At 47.9% G+C, this 21,264-nt stretch overlaps 2 protein-coding genes across 9 annotated transcripts in view; one reads left to right on the top strand and one right to left on the bottom strand.

The window, feature by feature from the left end:
- ARHGEF18 (Rho/Rac guanine nucleotide exchange factor 18) overlaps window positions 1-11,835 on the top strand; it is a 49,594-nt gene extending 37,759 nt beyond the window's left edge. For all 4 annotated transcript variants that reach the window (XM_017836378.1, XM_017836377.1, XM_017836375.1 and 1 more), the window contains 8 exons: window positions 475-612; window positions 1,636-1,751; window positions 2,180-2,236; window positions 2,881-2,928; window positions 3,488-3,961; window positions 4,687-5,014; window positions 6,734-6,856; window positions 6,948-11,835. In XM_017836378.1, the coding sequence (XP_017691867.1) occupies window positions 475-612; window positions 1,636-1,751; window positions 2,180-2,236; window positions 2,881-2,928; window positions 3,488-3,961; window positions 4,687-5,014; window positions 6,734-6,856; window positions 6,948-7,108 (1,445 nt within the window). In that variant the 3' untranslated portion in view covers window positions 7,109-11,835. The remainder of the gene's footprint in view (window positions 1-474; window positions 613-1,635; window positions 1,752-2,179; window positions 2,237-2,880; window positions 2,929-3,487; window positions 3,962-4,686; window positions 5,015-6,733; window positions 6,857-6,947) is intronic.
- A 4,840-nt stretch (window positions 11,836-16,675) lies between these two features.
- Window positions 16,676-21,035, bottom strand: LOC108507969 (ectoderm-neural cortex protein 1-like). Of its 5 annotated transcripts, none has more exons than XM_017836381.1 (2): window positions 20,924-21,035; window positions 16,676-19,961 (listed from the first exon to the last, which is right to left on the bottom strand). In XM_017836381.1, exon 2 carries the CDS (start codon window positions 19,944-19,946, stop codon window positions 18,177-18,179), a length of 1,770 nt encoding a protein of 589 aa, XP_017691870.1. In that variant the 5' UTR covers window positions 19,947-19,961; window positions 20,924-21,035; the 3' UTR covers window positions 16,676-18,176. The 5 variants fall into 5 exon arrangements, with proteins under 5 accessions (XP_017691870.1, XP_017691869.1, XP_017691872.1 ...); XM_017836380.1 differs by lacking the exon at window positions 20,924-21,035 and adding an exon at window positions 20,315-20,432; XM_017836383.1 differs by lacking the exon at window positions 20,924-21,035 and adding an exon at window positions 20,355-20,396.
- Window positions 21,036-21,264: the final 229 nt, after the last annotated feature.

Raw genomic sequence — 21,264 nt, 5'->3', positions numbered from 1 at the left:
AGGTAGAAGACCTGCACAGCTTGGATTGGTTTATTTGTTAAGGATCAACCAATGGAGTCTTGGGATGAGTCTGTTCAGAAAGGGTAACTAAGTGCTCTAATAATACACCCATCCTGAAATGTAATATTATAGGAGGGTTATATATTAAAAATAGCCTATCTAAAGATAGTATATTTAGAAAGAAAATAAGCACAAGCAGAATTTCTCTTTTGAAGAGAAAAAAAAAAGAAAACCCAAACATTCAAGGCTTAATAATCTTAACTTGCAGTTAGGTAAGAGCTCATCTGTATACAAAGAGCCTGTCATACAGAGCGAATCTCAAAGAAAAACTCATCTGTACTGCAGGACATCTCTGACTACCTGATCTTTTAATGGACTTGATGGTTTAAATGTTTTTTTTAAACTTGTTAGCGTGACAACTTGTATGGCAGCATAGACATGGCTGTTTACGTGACACGTTCTCCTCTTTCCTAGCTGAAAACCTCCAGGACCTTATCTTCACTCACTTTGGCAGTGGATCCTGTCAGCCTGAGGATGGCTCTGGGTCAGGACTCGCCCGGAGAGCAGAGACCTTTGGAGGACATGACAGTAGTCCCTCAGTTTCAAGTAAAAGTAAGAAAAGGACCATTCAGCATTTTCCTGAGCTCCTTAGCTCTTTAATGCCTTCACTGCACAGAGAATGAGAACAAGGAATTGAGGCTCTTATGTAAGGAAGCTTCACCTGGCTCTAAAATGAGGATCAGAGCAAATTTGCAGCATGTTGGATTTTCTTACTCCTGATACCAACACTAGAGAGCAGAGTAGGGCTGTCAGTGTTATGCTAAGAGCATAACCCATACTTTATTGCCTTAACCCATATTTTATAATTACCACAATTCCACACAGAATTTTAATTTTGTTGAAAAAAATGAGCTTGACCTGAAAACCTAGAAAATTTGAATTCAGCTGTCTGCTTTTATTACTGAGTCATGAACACTTTTTTCCCACTTTGTATCTGCACAGTCACTAGAGGTTTGCTGAATCCTTAAATAATATAAATTGTCCTTTTGGCACAGATGATTTATCAGTTAATTAATGAAATGTGAGGAAAGACTAGATACTCTTTATCTCCATTTTTGCTTCATGCATTTATTGAAAAACCAAATGGTCTTTATTTCACTGATTATTAATCTCTAAAATACTTCTGTTGTCTCTGAAATGTTCTGTATGTGTCATAACATAGGTACTTTTTACAACATAGTTTCCATTTTCCTTTACCTCCTTCCACACTCACAGTGGTGCTGCTTTGAATAGAATATTCCTACTAACCAGTATTCCATGTTATGAGTCTGCAATTCTGGGAGCCACAGCCAATTATTTTCATGCAGACATCGTGGCTCCTTGACTGAAAATAGTATAACGTAATTTGAACTTACTGTCCCAATTTATTTTAACCCATTCTCCTCAAGTTTTTAGACTTCTTTGAGCAGTCCACTGTTGTCTGATCTCCCAGCTGGAATCAGCATGGAGAAGCCATGCAGTTGTGTATTGGTTCTGACTTCACACTCACTGTGTTTTCCTGCTTACTCTGTTACTCGCTGAGTTTTCCCAGGCCCTGTGCTGGTGTGAGCTCCTCATACTCCACTCTTCTTTCAGGTGGTAGGAAGAACAGTGCTGGTGACCAGAGACAGTGGGACTGGAGAGGCCCTGCAGCAAGTTCAGATGTGCAAGTCCATGACCTCCCTTCTGATGCAGAAGAAGGATCTCAAACCGTATGTTGATTTTATGAGTGATTTAAATGCATTTCCTTGTGTTCCTCATCATAGTAATGGTGCAGAACAAATCTTGCAAAGTTAAAAGTCCTGATAGCTGGCAGGACTGGACTGGAACAGTTTTGTCTGTCAAATTACTCAGCTCTATTAAGGATGCTTTGTGGGGTAAGTTGGTAGCTTGGCACTTGAGAGACAAGATAAATCACTTTTCCATTTGCTTGTTTGATGCTGTACCATTAACACTGGCTTTAATCACCATGCTCCTGTTCCAGCCTGGCCCCTGGTTTCAGTATTTTTGATGTACGTCCTTCAGTGCATGGGAGGAATCTGTGCTCCAGCAGTACCTGTTCCCTCATGGGACGAACCCTTCTAGCTTATTCTGGCAGCACTGCCAGTGCCCAACATGTGTCTCTATGTCTTTTTTACAGAGTGATGGAATGAGGCTGGATGAGAGCAGTGGTTTTCAGCCTACCATAGAGGCACAGGTAGGTTGCTTCTGCTGTTAAGAAATCTAAAGGCAAAAAGCCATGTTATAATAAGAGCATGGAAAAACAAACCAAACAAAAACAAACAAACCCACCAAAAAGTCATTATTTGTAATGTCTATGGATTCCAGCAGATTAACAGCCTGTATCTCTAACACATTATGAATGCAAAGATAAAAGTCCTGACAGAAACCAAAGATGAGTTCTGGGGATGTAAGCACACATTTCAAGGAGCTGGATGACTACTTTTCCTGCATCTTTGGAGCGACTGCATGTTCCCAGCCCTGTGACCAAACTGGCCTCTGAGCCTCCTGTGAGGGCTGTATCTGTGTAGTGATTCAGGGCTGAAGCATGGGAGGAAGTGATTGTTACACAGCTCAGGTGGAGAGAAGATGGTGAGGAGTGATCTGTGGAATCCCAAGGAGAGTTGCTGAGCACTGATTCACATCTGCACAAGAATAATACACTGAAATTCCTTGTGCCTGCATATTGGCTGCTACTGTGTCTCTGGTAGCCATGCTTCCATTGTGTGTGTTTTTGTACAGATACCATGGGCTATTTTCACTGCTTAAACATTTTTTTGAAGTCTAATATATCCAAACAGCTCTGCTTAAGTTCTTAATGCTTTTTTTCCTCCTTTTCAGCTTGTGCAAAGGATACAAACACTGTTACAGTTGCTCTTCAGCCTTCAGGTAAACCACTGTTTGCTATCCAAGAGATTTGTTAGGCATTAAATATAATAAAATGTATGCAGGTATGGAGAGGAGCTACCTTGAGAATATCCCCTAAAGCTAGAATGAAGTGCAGTTTAGACCTGAGATTCAAGGAAACCAACACTGTGTCTGGTATTTTGAAGGAAGTGTTAGAGCTGTTGTCTGAAGTAACTGTTTCCTTTTTCCTGCCCACTTAATTATTTTGCTGCTTTGAGCTCCATCTGCTCCATGTGCTCATTTCCTTCTTTAAATTGTTGATATCCATGTGTGTATATATTAGTTGTTTTTGCTGCAGCCTTGTAATCAGCAATATTTTGCCTGATTTGATTTGGGGTAACAATTCTAGGTGCAAGAAACATTCACTTTGACACACATAAGCATAATTTATTTGCTTGGCCATCTTCAATATTGTGTCAGTCACCATGGGCTGTACAAGCTGGAGTTTAGATCTGCTCTGGAAGACAAAAGACTCAGTGATCTAACCTGGTAGATGCTGTTGTCTTCTGCTGAGCTGTGCATGTTTTTTGAACCCCTCCAGGCAGTGATATCTCAGCAGGACAGTTACATTGAGGTGCAGAGAGCCACCACCACCATGGCAGACCGGGAGAAGCAATACCGGCTGCAGTCCACCCGAGGGAATCTACTGCTGGAGCAGGAGAAACAGAGGAACTTGGAAAAGCAGAGGGAAGAACTGATGAATGTCCAGAAGCTTCAGAACCAGCTGAAGCTGGAGCAGCAGCGCCTGGAGCGGGAAAGGAGTTGGCAGCAGAGGGAGTTTGAAATCAGGGAAGCTCGACTGCAGGAGCGCGAGGAGGAGGCTCGGCAGAAGTTGGAGAAGGTGAATCAGGACAGGGAAGAACTGGACAGGCAGCAAGAAGCCTATCAGCACAACCTGGAGAGGCTGAGGGAAGCCCAGAGAGCAGTCGAGAAAGAGAAAGAGCGTCTGGATCAGCTGAGGAAGCTGAAGAAGCAGAACACAGTGTCAGGCACGTTCTCCCCGGAAATGGGCCAGGTGATGAATTTGTTTTCTTGGAGGGTTATTTCTGTTAACCCACTTGCTTCCGAATAAAGGTTGCACTTGTTACAGCACTAACCCATTTTTGCATTTTACTGGGCTCTTTGAACCGCCACCTGAAATAGCTGGTGGTGGCTGCTGTCAGAGAGATCAGAGCTTGGCAGTTCCCCAGAGTCTGTGAAATTCCACAATTACCAGAAAATCTCTGGTAATGAGAATATATTTTTTTTTAAAGATAGAAATGGAGAATAAGTTATTTTTGATTGTGACTGACAGAGGATTTTTTTAAATACAGCAACTGCCCTATTGCAGACAAGTGATTGCAAGAGCTGTGCAACATCTGTAGCATTTTGTACAGTTGATTTCTAAAAGCATTTCCAGTGTTTCATAATGGGAACTACGAAGTATGATTAAATTGGTTCTTTGATACCATCTGAAAGTCCTACTTTCCATCCTATCATCACTCAGTGCAGTCTGCTCTTGCATTCCTTTCCTACGTGCAGTATTAAGCAGTTTGAAGCTGCTGAGGTTGTTTTCAGTGCCCAAGGACTTACACTCTTGCTCTTCCTTCTGTTTCCCAGCAAGCTTCAGGCTTCATCTTATCTATTCTCCTTTTCACTAGGAAGTGCTTCATGTTCTCAGGGCTGAGGGCGGTCTCTCCTTATTGTCCTGGAGAGGGTGAAAACCCCTATTTGACTTAAAATGCCTTTTTCCTCACACAGAGCCAGATGCTGAGTCATTCCATCAGCTTCAACGGGGAAGGAATAGAACCCTCTCCACCTATGCTGAAATCCTCTGTGAGAGTGAGCGTGGCTGGGCTGGATTACCTGGAGCGGCCGGACTTGGTCCGCAGGGACAGCACCACCCTGGAGAACCGGCCCGTTCTGGCCCTCAAGAATGAAGTGCCAATACATCTCTTGAGTGCAACCAACCAGATCCAGAAACCAGCTGCAGTCCAGCAGCAGATCCCTACCAAGCTGGCCACCTTTACAAAAGGAAGCAAGGAGAAAGGTGGGAAGAACAAAGCATCTCAGAGGACAGACAGTTCAGGTATGTGTGTATTTAAATCCATTTAAATGCATTTCTATTCTCTAACAGCATCACAAGGAGACAGAACACTGCAGTATAAACCTCTGGGTACCCATGTGGAACCCAGAAATTAATATGCTACAAGTTATTAGTGTACTCGCTGCAGTTAAAATCTCTTAACCTCTTAAAATCCTTATGTTAGGACCTATATGTCAGTGCTATTTAAGTTAGAAATACAGCCCAAAGGGATAATGTTGAAAATGGAATTGTGTATTCCAGCACAACAGAATGACGGTGAGAGGTGGTACACCTGGATGTAAAATCTCCTTGTCTGACTGTAGTGTTAAAGGGAAACAGCAAAACCAAAGAAAAGCTGTTGTGCACAAGTGAGATGTTTTGAGGCTGGCTTAGCCTTTCCTTACTATCTGTCCAGAGTTGTAGTGATATTGAATGCAGTGCCTTTCTTAGCACCAGTCAGTCATTAAATACATATCTCCAGGCCAGAACTGGGATGCTGCGTGTGTTGTAGAGTTGGAAAGGGCTAATTTTGTCACAAACAGAAGCAAGTAAAAATACAGTCACCCTGTCCTGGTGTAATTTCTGCTGCTGACTGCTGGGTACTGGAGTAGTGGTCTTTGCCAATGACAGAGGCAGTAAAAACCGCTTTGTCTCTACCACTTAAAATAGCCTCATTGCCAGCTTAGGGGAATGGCCTGTAATTTTAAGTTCTAAAAATATCTTTTTAGTATTGTGTAGGATTCAGACTTGGCAAGTCTGACCATCACTTGGGCCTGCACTGCTACAGCAGACTTGGGGCCAAAGCTGTCAGGGAAGGGAGGGGGAACTGCTTTGGCACATTGTAGAAACATCTATTTCTACCATGCCTGAAGTTTAGTGCAGTTGCAAACTTCATTATGATTCTGCATGTAAATGAAGCCTAATATCCTCTTACCCTGCATGGTAAATAAAGCTCCAATACCACATCTCCCCAAGTTTATTTTTAATAGCTTTTACGTAATGGTCTCTGCAGTGGAAATGTACTTAATGGTGTTTTTCTGTAATTTATATGAAAGGTATAAACCACAAATACATTGGTCTCTATTCTCTTGTGAGCATTAGTGGGCTGCGCGCTGGTTATGCCCATGTGTAGATCTCAGAATAAAATGGAACAAAACTTTCTGTACCAGAGGCAAAGTGCTGTGTATTGAACTTGGGGTTTGTGACATGTAAGGAATGCGTACTGAGAGAGGGAGAGAAGTTCTTTGGATCCAGAATAACCATTTCATGAATTGCTTTTATTGTTGAATTAAGAAACTGAGAGTTTGTAACAGCAGAATCAATGTGCTATGCTGCTGAGCAGCTGTGAGACAGATGGAGAGCAGAGACAAAAGTTCATCACAGCTCTGTGTGTTAGAAGTAGTACAAATGGCCATTTGCTATTTGAATGCTACAAAGATTTTTTTTCTCTCTGCTGTGCTTGATAATACTGAGGTTTAAATCTGAGGTTGTCAGGGGCTGCTAGTAACTGAATTAGAAGTCTCAAGGAAGAGGAGAGAGAAAGTATTCATGGTTTAAACAGCTGAAGTGAAAATTTAACTTGCAACAGCAGGACCAGCTCTTTGTGGTATTACAGTTTCCTTGGGTGTATAAGGTGTCAGTACAGTGGGCCCCAGAATGAAACAGTGAGGTTTGTGAGGTACTGCTCACCTCAAATACTAATTTATAAAATATGTTCTTCAGCATCTGTTGATCAGAAACAGCTGCTTCCCCCCAGGCTTGTTGCACGAGAGGAGGGTGTCCTAAGAGGCAGACGGTCAGCAAGCCCAGTCCTCCCGAGCAGCCAGACCACTGCATTCCAGCCAGGTATGTCTTAACCAACCTGCCTGGCTGTGGGAATGCCTCGGGCTCTCTGTGCAGTGTCATGACTGTGTCTTCTTCCATTTTTTTCCTCTAGAATTGTATGGCCCCACAGATGCTCAGCCAGAAGCACTTTCACCTGCCTCAGCGAACCTATTCAAGCCCAATAACATTCAGATTCAGACCCTGGTGACCTCTCAGCCAAGTCTGTTGAATGTGCAAGATGATACCAGCAAAGAAGATGTAATTTTCTTCTAATTGTTTCCATTTAAAGATGAATCTCCTGACATACTGTTTCAAGAACTCAGGCCCCAGTGTGCACCGTCATGGAGACCCGACATGGATGTCTTCTCGTCCTTGCCCAGTTACTACTAGCAAGGACCAGACCAGGATTAACTGTCCTACTTTGCTGGCTTTTCTGCTAGCAGCTCAGAATGAGGGCACAGTAGTAACAATTTGCTTTCAAATTCTCCAAACATGGAAATGTATTGACACATGGCATGGATATATCAATTCAGAGCATGGTAAAAAATACTGCCATTTATTGCAATGTGCTCTTTTTGGAGAATGTACACTCTTTGTGGGCACCATCTTGTGAATTGTTATCAGTGATGTTGAACTGATAACATCACACAGGTTTTTATGTAAAAAGTTTTAGTAGTAGGCCCCAGAATGGCTGCATATTTTGAAATCTGTTTTTCCAGGTCCAGGTCAGTACTGGGTTGTTGGTAATTAGGTGACAGTGAGCCAGTCTCCTTCCAGCCAGGTGTGCCAGGCACTGTGAGCCCAGTGGGACCAGCCTTGTGGCCAGGTACAGGGAAAAAGAAGGTAAGGTGAGCTTCTGACAGCGTCTTCAAGGCAGGAGGAGGAGGAGGGTTGGACATGTGAGGATTCACAGCAGTGATGAAGAGTTGGACTGAATGCATATTTCATTGGCTACCAGCATGGGCTGGGATCTATCTCTGTGTTGATGAGAGCAGTGCAGGTACCCAGGCAATACTTATGGCTTGGTTCAGAATGAGCTTAGAGACTTGGATTTTGCTCTTAGCTGAAGACATGTCTAAGAAGCTTTTGAATGCAGTAATTTATTGTCTTGTTTAATCCTGTTTTCTGCATCTTTTGTTTGTCTGTTAATTTGTGGGGACTTTACTCCCAGTACCAGAAGATATCAAAGCTGCTGTTACTGCAGAGACTTCTCTGCAGCATTGTGTTAGGAATGAAGGGAATAAGAACTGTTTGGTTTTAAAATTTAAAAAAAAAATAATAATAAAAAAAATACTCTTAGCTAAACCTGTGTTTAGCTGCTTTTAGCTAAACCAGCTTTGATACCTCTTGTTAAATGGGTCAGTTCTTGATCATGCGATGGTGATGACAGTAAATGTTCTGCTGAAAAGGCATTATTTTCCTTTGTAGTGATTTGCACAGTTGTTTTGTGTTGTATTTTTCACTCTGTATCTGAGATCCTTTTTACACACCTCACCCAGGGATGTGCATTCTGGTATATGCTGAATGTGGCTGGTCAGATTTATGATGCACGGGAGAGATTGTTTAGGAGTATTGTTACAGAATTAAAGAAATCAGTATCTCAGAGCTTAAAAACTTGGATTAATACCTTTCTGAGCATGATTGATAATAATTATTTTTATATCTTTCACTCTGATTTAAAGTGATTTTTAGCAGCAGTGGATGGAAGGCCTGGTCAGTTCTCCATCCATGGCAATTGATCCAATGGAATTTGCCGGTCTCAAATCATTGAGCTGTCTCTGGTTAGGCCCTGTGTGATGTTAGTAATGTCTTTAAGGCTGTAACTTCACTTTGCTTGAGAGTTTAAAAATTATTGCAGTAGTTACAGTGCAAGAAACATTATAAATTTTCAGCAGAAAACAGAGTTTATTTTCAAGTGGTGATAATTTGGGTTATTGTCTTCAAATGAGAAATTGAAAAACCTAAATTCACTGGTCAGGCAAAAAGATAAGCCACAAAATAGTGGTCTTAGGGACAAGCACTCCTGCTGGAACACTTGTTGGATTTAAGGGTCTTTTTCTTTGCTGTGTGATACTGGTACAAACCTGAGGCAATGGCACTGAGTTCAGTGAGAGGAAACTCGGAACCACGTGGCTCGTTACCACACTGCGGATGATCCCCCAGCTTCCAACAAAGCAGTGCTGTGAAACTGGACACACTTTGCTGTGGAGGACTGCTTGGTAAATCAGCAGCACTGCAAAATTTACACATGGTGATTTTTGTGTTGTTGTGATACAGTGTTGGTTAGAACATAATTCTACCCTATATTCAGTTTTGTGTTTCTAAAAGTTAGATTGGAATGGAGGGGAATTCTTAAAATCAGCGTAACTTCTGATCAAGCCAGCAGTGTGAGATCCAACAGTCCAGTCACCTCTGCTTCCCTGTGATTTCTCCTGGAAGCACACAGGGAAGCAGCAGGAATGCACTGTATGTTCTTCCCTTCATGCTGTGGTTTGGGCCACTCCTAGTGAAAACTCGGTGCCCCCTTTGCCTTAAATTACCAGGTTTTTAGGAGTTTTAGCCTAAAGCTAAGTTGCATCAGTGGAATAAACCACCTCAGCTAAAAAGGATGTCAGTTTGGGTGTTTGGAAACAATTTTTGGAAACATTTCTTTAGTTTAATTTTGTGCCTGTCCTAAAGTATGGCTGGAGCAGCTCATTGTCTGCTTTCTACTTCTGTGCAATGGATGAATTTGAATGTAGAACAGTGACATCTGGAAAGTAAAGTCTGCAGTGAGGTCTCATTTCTTTTAATGTTTTAACTTAAACATAATTATATTAATACTCATTGTCAGCAGTACTTTGAATAAGTTTTGGCTGTTAATAAGTGGACCCAGGCCCATGACAGGCCAGGCCATTTTTCAACCCCAAAAGCCCCTTGGAATATGGGTCTTCAATCTGTAATAGGGAAATGACCTTAAAAGTAATTTTCTGACTTCAGTCCACATGTCTGGCTGCAGTTGGCTTTATGAAACCTGTTTTCACCCAGAATTGAGACAGCGTCTTCTCTCACTTGGGTGTGGATCATGGGTATTGGTGTGGCTTCCTGCTCGGGACTGGACCCAGCTTAGAGAAGGTTCTGGAATTAGCAGGTGTTGTGATACCTCATTGCTAGTGCAGGGTTACCCTACCAGAGCATAGGCAGGTGATTCGTGGAAGGCTGAGGGAAGCAAGTGAATTATTTTCTTTACATAAATATGATTTTCTTTAAATGAATAAAGAGCCTCTTCACTTGTGCAAAACTGAATCTGTGAAATTGTTATCAAACCACTCCAGCTGAGTAACTTGTTTTGGACTCTTTGCTCAGATCTTGGTCCTAGGAAAATAACTCTTCTAGGCAGATTAGTTCGCAAAATACTGCTGTGTCCTGGGCTAAGTAACCTGCTATTGATTCTGAGTCACATCCTTGCCATTGGACTTTTCAATCACTTCAGATAAAAGTTTTCTTTTAAGTGATTTCTGAGGATTAGACAGTTCAAAATTCTGTGCCTCCCAGGTGCCTTTTGGCTTCTCCCTGAGCTGGGGTGTGGAGGAAATGCCAGCATGAGCTTTGAATTGCCACCGTGTTTGCTTAGTGTCACAGCCTTAAAATTAGCAGCATGTTTGTCCTTTAATATTGTGCTGTTGCAGAGTAGAGGCTGTTTCTGTGGTTCTGATTTCAATTTGGATGCTGGTGTAAAGGAGGCTTCCTCTTTCTCTTCCCACCTGGAATGTGGTCATCCTTGTGTTCCAGGCTGAGGATCCCTCCGTGGTCACTAGTGCTGAGCACAGCTGCCCTGTGTGTGTTGTGAAAGCTTCCCTAGTTTTTAACTGTGCTGTCTGTGGATTGTAGCTGTGGCCTGTCCCACAAATTGAGATCACTCATCATCCCCCAGCATGAGGCAGAAGAATTGGTATTCCTAGAGATGCTTGCTCATCCAGGTACTTGCATTCCTGCACAGGTAGGAGCCATTTCTAAATAATTTGCAGGCAGTTTTGTCTTGCTGAGTAATAGTCAGATGATCCTGCATACATGGAGCTTGGTGTTTGTCATTTGCATTTATGATGAAAGCTGAAGCTTAAACTAGGAAAGGGTTAAAAATCTGTATTTTGTTTCTCTTCTAACTCTGCAGAATGGGAGCTGTGGCTCCCTGGTGCTGCTCAGTGGAGTCCCTGTGTGTTGTGCCCCTGTGCAAGGGAATTTGGAGATTTTGTTGTCTTCCCCAGCAGTTCTCACATCTACAAGGAAACAAATCTTGATGCCAGGTTACACATGTGCTGTAGGTAAAGCCAAGCCTCTCCCCTGCTCTGAGACCAGACTCGACATCTCCGTAACCACTGGCAACTTCATCACTCACCATCAGCATGTTCCTTCTTCAGACAGCATTTGCATGAGCTTTGATTCATGAGCTTTGATTCATAACATTTGTGCCATGTTTATAAATCAGTTTTTTATATTTTTGTACTGAGAGCAATTGGAGCACTTTAGAAAAGTTTATTTCAAATTCCATTTCTGTTTGTGCCCGGAAGGAAATCTCTCACGGATGGAGATCCTGTTGGCATAGCTGCGTGCATCTCACTCAGAGCTGTGAACTCTCTTGATGCTCTTTAGTCTTAGGTCTGGTTTCTAGGCCCACCTTGCACTGTAAAGATTTAATAAATAATCATGGTCCATGGTTAAATTGACCATTTTGTTGGGGAAGAGTTTGGTTTTGTTTTTTTGTTAGGGTGTAAACATTGTAAATATTTCCTTTACTGTTGATACTGCAGTAGCAACATCTTTGTAGTCTATTTTATTTGTAAAGTTGATGGTTAAATGTTAATATTCTATTGAATTGTGCACTCTTGATTAATTGTAAACTTGATCTTAGCACACCAAATGATGATTTTTACAATGATTGCAATGTTTCTCCACTGAAGGATTTCAAAGCTGCAATAGGACTGAAACCAACTTCTAGCAATAAAAAAGAACATTTAAAAACTGTCTGCCTTTATATAATTATTTATTATTTTCTATTTGAACTGAAGATCAAAGCAGCTGCCACTTCTCACGTGCTTCTCATTTTCTGCCCTGGACAGAAATAATGTGCCATATGAGCAAAACCGATGATTTTCCAAAGAAGAGGACGAGAGGTGTTTAGTGGAGGATAACAATAGCTGCAGCCCTTGGCAGAGAGGTGAACACCTGAGGGAAAGATCAGCTGCTCCCAAGCATCTGAACTCACTGGTGAGAGAGTGAACTCAGTTGAGTTGCTTACATTAGTGTGGAGGTGCTTTGCATGGTGCCAGCCTGAGACATGCTTGGCTCTGTCCCAGGCAGTATCGGTTCCCCCTTGGAACAAGTATAATAAAAATAGAAACTTTCTCCCTGGTGCCTGTGCCAATTTGGCAGCCCTACCTGCCAGCACCATCCCACAGCCTCTGGCTGGTGCTGTGCTTCCTGGTGAAATCCCCACTCATGGCACACTGGCAAGGGAGCCCAAGAGCTGTAACCTGGAATCATTTCTGGAGATGAGAACAGATGCAGAACTGGGGAGAGTGGGAGAACTGGGATGTGGTTTGGTGCTCTCAAGGAAGAGGGAGAATTTTATCATCAAAATCCTGCGGTGCAGCCAGTGTTGAGGAGAACTCTGAGCCAGGGTTGGTGTCGGTGCCAGCAGGGCTGTCTGCCCATCCCTGCCTTTGGGGCTTATCAGAGCAGCTTTGGGGGACCTGGAGTCTCTCTGTACAGGATCAGTCAGCATTTGTCAGTCTCTGAAGTCCATGTGACACCTGCGTTGCAGCACAAACTGGAACTCAACTGGAAAAATATCAGTTTTTCTACTTTTCCAGCATATGTCAATAATCAAACACTTCTAGGCAGACCAGTGTTTAAAACTTGGTTTTCATGGGAATTAACAGACTGATGTGTGACAGAATGATGTCTTACAGTCTGTGTGTCTGTCTGTGTGTGTGTAGAAGCTTTTGCTTGTGCTTCCTTCAGGAGAATATTCCTTCTATCTGCCCTGTTGAGCTCCCAGGAGCTGAGCTGTGGTGCAGTCACTGCCTCTGTGCTTCCAGACCTCATGTCTGTGTCAGCAGAGCAAGGCTGGTGACTCCATGTCCATCTCTAAATACTTTTCAGCAGCAAGAAATGGAATCAAAGTGATTTTGTGGGGGGCAGCAGAGAGGGACAGTATAGCAGAGAAGTTACAAGGAGCTGCACTGTGTTCTCCTGCAAATTCATGTGTCAGACCTGTAGGAATTGTTTGTAGAAAGACAGAAGAGCCTGGATCAGGGAGATGCGGGGTTCAGGGAGATCCAGGGTCAACACAGCCCAGAGGGTTCCCTGCAGCACAGATTCCCATTGGGAACTGCCCAGCTGCAGCAGCCCAGAGCTCAGTAGAGGCAAGTTTAAATCCTGGGCAACATTTGCATCTGTTAGAAACTTGGTGCCGCTGCAGCCATCGGTGTTCAAAGATGTGTGGGTGTTGCTGTGCTCAGTTTTTGCCACAACAGCCAGGCAGACATTCCTTGGGGATTGCAAACACCTTGCCTTGCAGTGGCAATGATAAGGCTGTCGCTGCTCTGTGAGCTCAGGGAGGGTGTGATCTCTGGGAGGGTGTGAGCTCAGGATGGGTGGCTGGTGATGCCTTTAGAGCTGTGCTCATACCATTATTGCAGCAGCTCCGCCCTGCCTTGTCTCTCTCTGAAATCTGCAGCTAATTAACCCGAAACCCAAACCACATTCTTTCTCTATATGAATCATTCCGGGACCATCGGCAATGACCAGCTTTATGCTAAACCTTCCTCTTTCATGTGGGTGAGACGAGGCTGATGGTTCCCATACTGCATCTGAGACTCATCAGCAAACCAGATGCTTGAGGACAAACATGCTCAGAGGGGATTGGCTCCATAGTGTGCTCTGACAGTGGGAATGTACTGTTTGCTACCTTTCCCTTTCCTCACCCCTGTGATTCAAATCCGGTTTAATTTCTCATCCCAGCGATGGGGCCAGCTCAAGGCTCAGCAGATGAGGGATGTGGGGCCTGTCCTACACTCTTTGGCTTTTATCCTCTGCCAGATCCCATGGGCCCAGAAGCAGCAAATCCTCTCAGAGCTGGAAGTGCTGGAGCGTGCGACACACGGTCCCTGGCTCTGGGACTGTCACATGCACTGGAGGCTCAAACAGCTCAGGGATCAGTTTGTTGTGGGGCTCCTTGACTTTGGACAAGGGCCTGGAGTGACAGGACAAAGGAGAATGGCTTCTGCCTGACAGAGAGCAGGGTTAGATTGGATATGGGAAAGAAATTCTTCCCTGTGAGGGTGGGGAGGCCCTGGCACAGGTTGCTCAGAGAAGCTGTGGCTGTCCCATCCCTGGCATTGTCCAAGGCCAGGTTGGACAGGGCTTGGAGCAACCTGGGCTCGTGGAAGGCGTCCCTGCCCACAGCAGGGGAATGGAACTGGATGATCTTTGAGGTCCCTTCCAACCCAAACCATTCCATGATTCCATGTGCACAGGAGCAAATGTGCCTCTCCCACGTCAGAGCAGCAGTTGATGTCATTTCACTGTGAGGGGCACAGTGTGTTGCTAGACCTGAAGCCATCTCAGATCACTGCATGTGATAAGCAGATTTGCCAGGGAACTTCAGACAGTTAGGTGTGCAGTGTCTGTTTTCCCTCCTAGAACACTGGACAAAAAACACACTGTGTGTAGTTAGAGCTTTGTTTTGCTGGGCTACCATGAATTGTCATTGTAACAGTTCCTTGCTAGATGTGTGGTGGGTGTGCTGCAGAACATTGGAATGATCCATGTCCCATGTTAGCCAGAAAGTGGAATTTTTAAGTTACTGCTGAGCTGGGAAGGGAGAAAAGCCATGTGTTGCCTCAGTGCTCTGGCAGCAGGAGCTGCTGAGCAGAACGCCCCTAAGCAGCAGTAGAATTCTCTTAAAATCAACCCTAACTGTCTTGCCTTCTGGCCAGGAGGGAGGTGGGTCAGTCTGATCCCCTATTTCTCTGGCTGTGGTGGCTTGTAGGCTTTGTGTGAGAATAGGACCATCCCTTGAGACAGCAATGTCACACTTAGATTGTTTTGGCTTTGAGCCTAGTGAAGCCCATGTGTGTTGCCTCTTCCAGATGTGACTGTGCGCTGGGGTTTAGCTCCTGCAGCTGGAGGGGTGCAGCTACAAATGGGGGAGCTGGGCTAGGAGGAGATGCCTAAGTCTGAGCTATGTTGAGATTCTAAACTCTGTTCATTCAGGAGGATTTCTGCCCCAGCAACCAAATTCAGCTCCAGCTCAGTTGGCCTGAATCCTCTGGCCCCGGCACTGAAGCAGCAAGTGGATCAATGCATGGAAATGTCAAACTGGGAAAACAGGTCTGTTGGGATGACTTGACTCCAGCAGACCCAAGCACAAGTAAAGCTGTCTGGTTTTCCCCAGGGTGCTCCCTGCTGGGCTGGGAGCTGGTTCCTGCCAGCAGGAGGTGGAGCTGGAGGGATGGCACAGGGCTGTCTGCCAGGTGAAGGAGGATGAGGTTTTGTTGCCAGCAGCAGGGAGCCACCGGTGCAGCTGAGCCCCGATGTGCTTGTAGTGCTGGTTTTCCCTGAGAGGCAGTTGGACTGAAATGAGGAAACAATGCCCAGCCCTTGTAAAGCCTTCAGCAGCAGTGGGGGCTGCTGGTTCCACCAGCTGAGACTACCCAAACCCAGCTCAGATGATGCCCAGCGCCAGGCGCGGGAGGCATGTGGACCTGAGCCGCTGGAGCTGCTCCGTCCCCAGAGCAGGATGTGGCTGGGAGCCAACACTTATTGCTTGGCAGCATAAATAAAACAGCTGCTGCTCAAACAGCCATGAATGAAAGCTCTGCTCCTCCAACTTGCTGAGCAAAGTCACACTCTGTCCAACCCTCAGGAGGAACTGTGGATGGAACAAAGGTGAAACTGCTCCTGGTTGGGAACAGGGTTGGAGACACTTCCTGATGGCTGCCCATCCCAGCCTTGTCCTGTGCCATGACTTTCCCTTGCCTGCATGTGTGTGTGTGTGAGGCACAGCCAAGCTGGGAGCTGCTAGGTGGTTGGACTCCATGATCTTAACAGCCTTTTCCCACTGAAATGGGTCTTTTTTTCCCTGCAGCTTCCTGTGTGCTCCAGGCTGTGGGCTCCTCTCCCTGCAGCCAGTGATGGAGAGGTGGCACAGCAAGGGTACATGAAAAAAGGCCTAGCCTGGGAGCTGAAAATGGCAAAGGCATCAGAAAACAGGGTGGAAATGAAGTCTGTGTATCTGCTCCAGTCCCCAGCAGGGCAGCTCATTTCCAGTCATGCCAGCTGCCTGTACGAGCAGCTCGGAAGGGCTGTGACATTGATTTATTTAACTCTGAAATAATGGATCACACCCAGACCCTGCTTCCATGGTGAGACAGTTGGTTGTACCTTTGGTCCTGTTTCCTCTGACTGTACTGATTCCTGTCTCCTACCCATCTAACAGAGCTTTTCCTTCCCAGCCACTGTCCCCCCTCCCTTGGAGCAGGGCCTGGAGTGCACAGCCCTTGGGGACAGAAGGGGCAACACTTTCCCCCATTCCTTTGGACAGTGAGGAAACCCAGCTCCATGGAGGATGACCAGGTAAGGACAGAGAATAGCTTAACCTTTGGAGTTTTAAACAGATTTGTGTGTTCCTCAAAGCTTGAAGGCAGTGTGAGAGCTGGGCTTCCCTCAGTCCCATGTTACAAAGATACGGGAAGATCTGAGCCCTTGATTTGGACTCAAGCAGGGAATACTCCTTACTATATAGCAAGGGCTGGGAAAACCTGCAGCTTAATCGTACAGAGCAGGCAATGAACACAATGGATTTTATTCAAATTTATTTAAGTAGCTCCAGGCTGAGTAATAAACACACAACTGCTGTATAAAAAAAATAAATGTAAAGAACCAGCCCATGGGCAAAGTACTGTCACATGTTCAGACATTCCAGCTTCTAGTGCTGCCTGTGCTGAGAGTCCCAGCAGCACAGTCCAGAGCCTGTGGCCAGTCAGGAGCGTCCTTTGTCCTTTCTAGTAAATACCACTAAAAACCCAAAATATCCCTCTGGTTCCTGCTCTGAGATCACACAAGTTAGTGGAAAACCTGGACACCTTTTGCTGTCTCCAGGGACAGCACAAGCTTCCAGCCCAAGGAGGTCCCTCTATGCTTGTCCCCTCCCTGGGCTGACCAAGGAGATGGATTTGCAGGAGCACTTCAAAGCCAGAGCTGTATTGCCTTGAGCCCTGCAGGTGCTGGTGGGACCCACACTGGCACCCAGCTCACGGACTTGCTGGATAGGAGGAGGTGTTTTCCATCTGGATCCATCTGGATCCTCAGTCAAGTGAGACACTGGCATAATAAGGTGTGAAGCCTGAAGCAGAGTGTTGTGACACCAGTGCACAGCAAACCCAACACCCCTCAGGCCTTGGATCCTACAGAGAGCTCAGCAATGAATGGCTGCTGATTTCCCTCAAGGTCCAGGAATCTTCTACAGGTATCACAGGATATTTTATTGCATTAATAAGTTCATTTGACTAGTACAACTCTTGCAAGGAGAAAATAAAAACCCTGCAGGATCTGTGATTCATTGGCATCATTTCTGCCAAAGAGCCTTTTAGAAAGGTTTAATTCCAGTTGCAAATGTTTGAAAGTCAATCTCTATGTAGCAGGGAAGCAATGGCATGAAAGGGACACCAGGGAATAATTAGAAGCAGAGAAACCCTGTGTTTATACATAGACAGGGTTTGTCTTATAAACGCAATTACCCACCACTCTGGGACTAAATCCCAGCTATAATCTTGTTCTGGCACCAGCTCCCAGCCCTGGCGTCCCACAAGACATTTGGGTGCCACTGGCAGATTAACTGTGGCACCAGGAGGAGGAAGCTGTGCTAAAAGCAGCCCCGTGGAACCGCACGGTCTGTCCCAGCTCCTGCAGACACCGAGCCTGGGAAAACATCCACTCCAGCAGCCTTCTGACCTAGGGATGACACCCAATCCTCACACAGAGCATTCCCCAAAATCTTTGCATAGGCCAAGACTTGGTGGCAGGGCTAAGATGCCAGGTTAAGAGTCCTGTTATTTATACCAATCTTCTCCCTGCAGCATTTTGGCACCTTAAAGAGACTTTCTCTCTCCTGCAGGGTTTTAGATCCCAAACTGCCAGCCTGAAAACATGTTTTCTGGAGCTGATGCTCACACGAGGACAACTGCAGTCCAGATCCACGTGCATCTGCCCCTCAAGGTTTAACCTTTGTGCAGCACAAAGTTATACATAGGAGCTCTAGGTTGATCCACAACTATTTACCTCCCAGTCTTTGCCACTCTCAGGCAGACAGGTACTTCCAGGTGCTGACAAAGGCAGTGGGGATGAGGGAATAAGGCACCGTGGTGATGCTGCTCCAGGTGTCGGACGAGGGGTCGTAGCAGTCCAGGGTCTTGCAGCGCTGGGCCCCGCAGTAGCCCCCCACCACGTACAGCCTGTTTCCCGAGGTGACAGCGCGGCAGCTGATGCGCTTGGCAGTGACATCCCCAAACTTGGACCACTGGTAGGTGTCACTGTGGAAGCGGTAGGCGGAGCTGGCCGAGAACTCCGTGTCCCCGCCGATGACCATGATGTGGCTGCCCACCACGGCAGCCGCCGTGTAGCGCCAGGGCTGGGGGCAGCTCGTGGGCACTGTCCAGCGGTTCTGGCAGGGGTCGAAGCACTGCACCTTGGGCAGCTTGTTCTGGTTGGCGCTGGTGCCCCCAAAAACAAACAGCTTCATCTTGGCCCCCACCACAGCAGCGTTGCTGACGCCTTCCCGGAGAGGGGCCACCAGGGACCACTTGTCCAGCTGAGGGTCATAGTGCTCCACCTGCTTGAGGGAGACGGAGGGAGAGGCTGGGAAGGCCCCGCTCATGGCTGTGTGACCCCCCACCACGTACAGGCAGTGGTCTAGCTCGGCGGAACCATGGCCAAACCGCGCCACCAGCATGGGAGCAGCTTTTGCCCACTCATCATGAAGAGTGTCGTAGACCCAGACGTCCCTGGAAGCGCCGTTCTCGGAGCCTTTGCCCCCAGTGATGTAAACCTTGCAGCCAATGGCGCAGGCACTGCACTCCTTACGGGGGCTGGGGATGTCGGCACGGGGGATGATCTCGCTGGTTTTATGGTCCAGCATGTAAATCTTGTCGCACATGAAGGTCTGGCCCCCGAGCAGCAGCAGGGCCTGGCTGACCTTGCGAGGCCGGGCGCAGCACCCCGTCACCAGCCCATCATTCTGCAGGATCTTCATCTTGCATCGCACGGCGTCAGCCACGATCTCCTCCCCCAGCTTGTGGCTGGTCACCAGCTTCTCACAGGCCACCTGTTTGCACAGGTAGGACTCAGGGAGCAGGGCCAGGCGGACAGAGCGCAGCAGTTCCGGCAGAACCTCGTGGCGCCGAGGCAGATCGTACCGGATCCAGCCCATGACAGCCTCGTAGACCAGCGTCTCATCCTCCACTTCCAGCTCCTCACTCTCCACCAGCTCCAGCAGCTTGTCCTTGGGCAGCCTCAGGAAATCCTCGGTCTTGCAGAGTGAGGTGAAGTTGGCCAGCGCCATCCTCCAGGACAGCTCCAGCAGCCGCTCGCAGCAGTGGGCGTCAGACAGCAGCAGCATGTTCAGGCAGTTCCCAGGGTAGAGGTTCTTCTCCAGGAAGTCGGCCGAGGCATCCCGAATATCCTGGAACTGCAGCATGTCCCCAGCCTCCAGCAGGGACTCGGCGTTCTCCTCGTTGATCAGTACCCGGGCTGAGTAGGCATAGTCCAGCAGCAGCTCCAGCACCTCGGGGTGCAGGGAGTCGTGAAAGTTCACCTCGGCATCTCTGCTCTCCTTGAGGCCCCCGCTGAACATGGCGTTGAAGTAGCGGCTGCAGGCAGCAAGGACGGCACGGTGGCAGGGAAAGCTGCGGTTCCCCGCCCGCAGCACCACGTCGGTGAAGAGGTTCTGCTGGCGGAGCAGGTTGAGCTGGGTGAGGAGGCTGTCGGCGTGGCCCGGTTTGTGGAAGAGGTGGATGTTCATGGAGCCGGAGCTCGAGCGGGATTTCCGGTTCTCGTGGCTGCTAACGGACATAGTGCTGAGACCGCTCTGCAAAGGGAAAAGCGGCGAGTCAGCACGGGGCGCCCGGCACTGGCGGGGGAGCAGCGCCCGAGAGGAGCCGGCGGCGGGAGTGCGGTACCGCCCGGAACGGGGAGCTCGGAGGGACCTTCCCGCAGCTGCGGGTCTCGCCCAGCGCTAACCGAAACGGGGCACCGGACGCTCCCGGACCAAACGCCAGGGCAGCTCAGGGCTCCGCCGAGCCCCGCGTAGTACGGGGAGAGAGGGCGATGTGCGCTCCCGGGGCTGCCGCGCCCAGCCCGCCCCGCGGGCCCGCCCCGGCTCCGCACCTGGCTCAGAGGTCCCGCACCAGGCCCCGTGGTCCCGCACCCGCGGTTCCGCACCTCGTTCAGAGGTCCCGCACCCGGCTCTGAGGTCCCGCACCTCGCTCAGAGGTCCCTCGCTCTGCTCAGAGGTCCCGGTCCCGGCCCCCCTCCCCGCCCGTTCTGCCGCCGCCGCGTGGCCGCCCCGTGCCGGCCCCGCCCCCGCCCGCGCAGCAGCCAATCAGCGTCCGCGGCGCCCTGCGCTCGCTCCTGGTGAATGGAAGGCGGAACCGGGAGTGCGCATGCGCAGCCCGTTAGCCCGCCCATTGATGCCCCCACATTGATTACTCCCCATTCATCCCCCGCACTTGTCCGTGTCCCCCCATTGACCACTCCCATTCACCCCCCGCACGTGTCCGTGTCCCCCCGCTCCAAGCATCGCCCCCCGAGCCCCAGCACCGCAGCGCGGCTGAGGCAGCGGCCGAGGACTCGGGCCGCCGGATCTGAGGCTCCTGAACCCGGCGGAGCTGTGCGGACGGAGCCACCCCACCATTAAGGGCCATAAAGTGGGCAGCCGGGCTGGGATCAGCAGCGCGCGCCCGCGGCCTTTGGATCCCGCCCTGCTGACAAAGGCAGGTTGCGGCCAGACAAACCAGCCCTGCTCAGCAAGTTTTCCTGCACGGAGCCCACCTTTGAAATTTGGAGCTTGAAAACATCCAGCGGTTGCTCCTGCACAGAAGGTGCTGCTCATCTTTACCTCCCCCGGGGCAGCCCATCACCTGCACCACCATCACCTTTCCTTGCCAAGGAAGGGTACTGTCACCCTCTCTCAGGAGCAGGAGCCGAGTTGGGCTGATGGCCGCAGCAGAAAAGAGAAAAAAAAAACCAAAACAAAAAAGCAAGTTCTGGGAAAATCAAGTCTGCCCACACAAGGTCTTGTGCTAAAAATGAGCAAGTGCTGCTCTGGGCAGGTAGCAGCAGCCGCCACAGGTGCTTAATCAGGGATCAAAGCCACCCCAAGGAAAAAATAC

Source organism: Lepidothrix coronata, unplaced genomic scaffold (genome assembly GCF_001604755.1).
Source record: "Lepidothrix coronata isolate B3197 unplaced genomic scaffold, Lepidothrix_coronata-1.0 Scaffold277, whole genome shotgun sequence".
NCBI lineage: Eukaryota > Metazoa > Chordata > Aves > Passeriformes > Pipridae > Lepidothrix > Lepidothrix coronata.
The sequence above is the reverse complement of the archived record's forward strand: the minus strand, read 5'-3'. Positions and strand labels throughout refer to the sequence as shown.

Coding starts and splice junctions, on each gene's coding strand:
- LOC108507969 (XM_017836381.1), bottom strand. CDS start 19,946: ATGTCCGTTAGCAGCCACGAGAACCGGAAATCCCGCTCGAGCTCCGGC.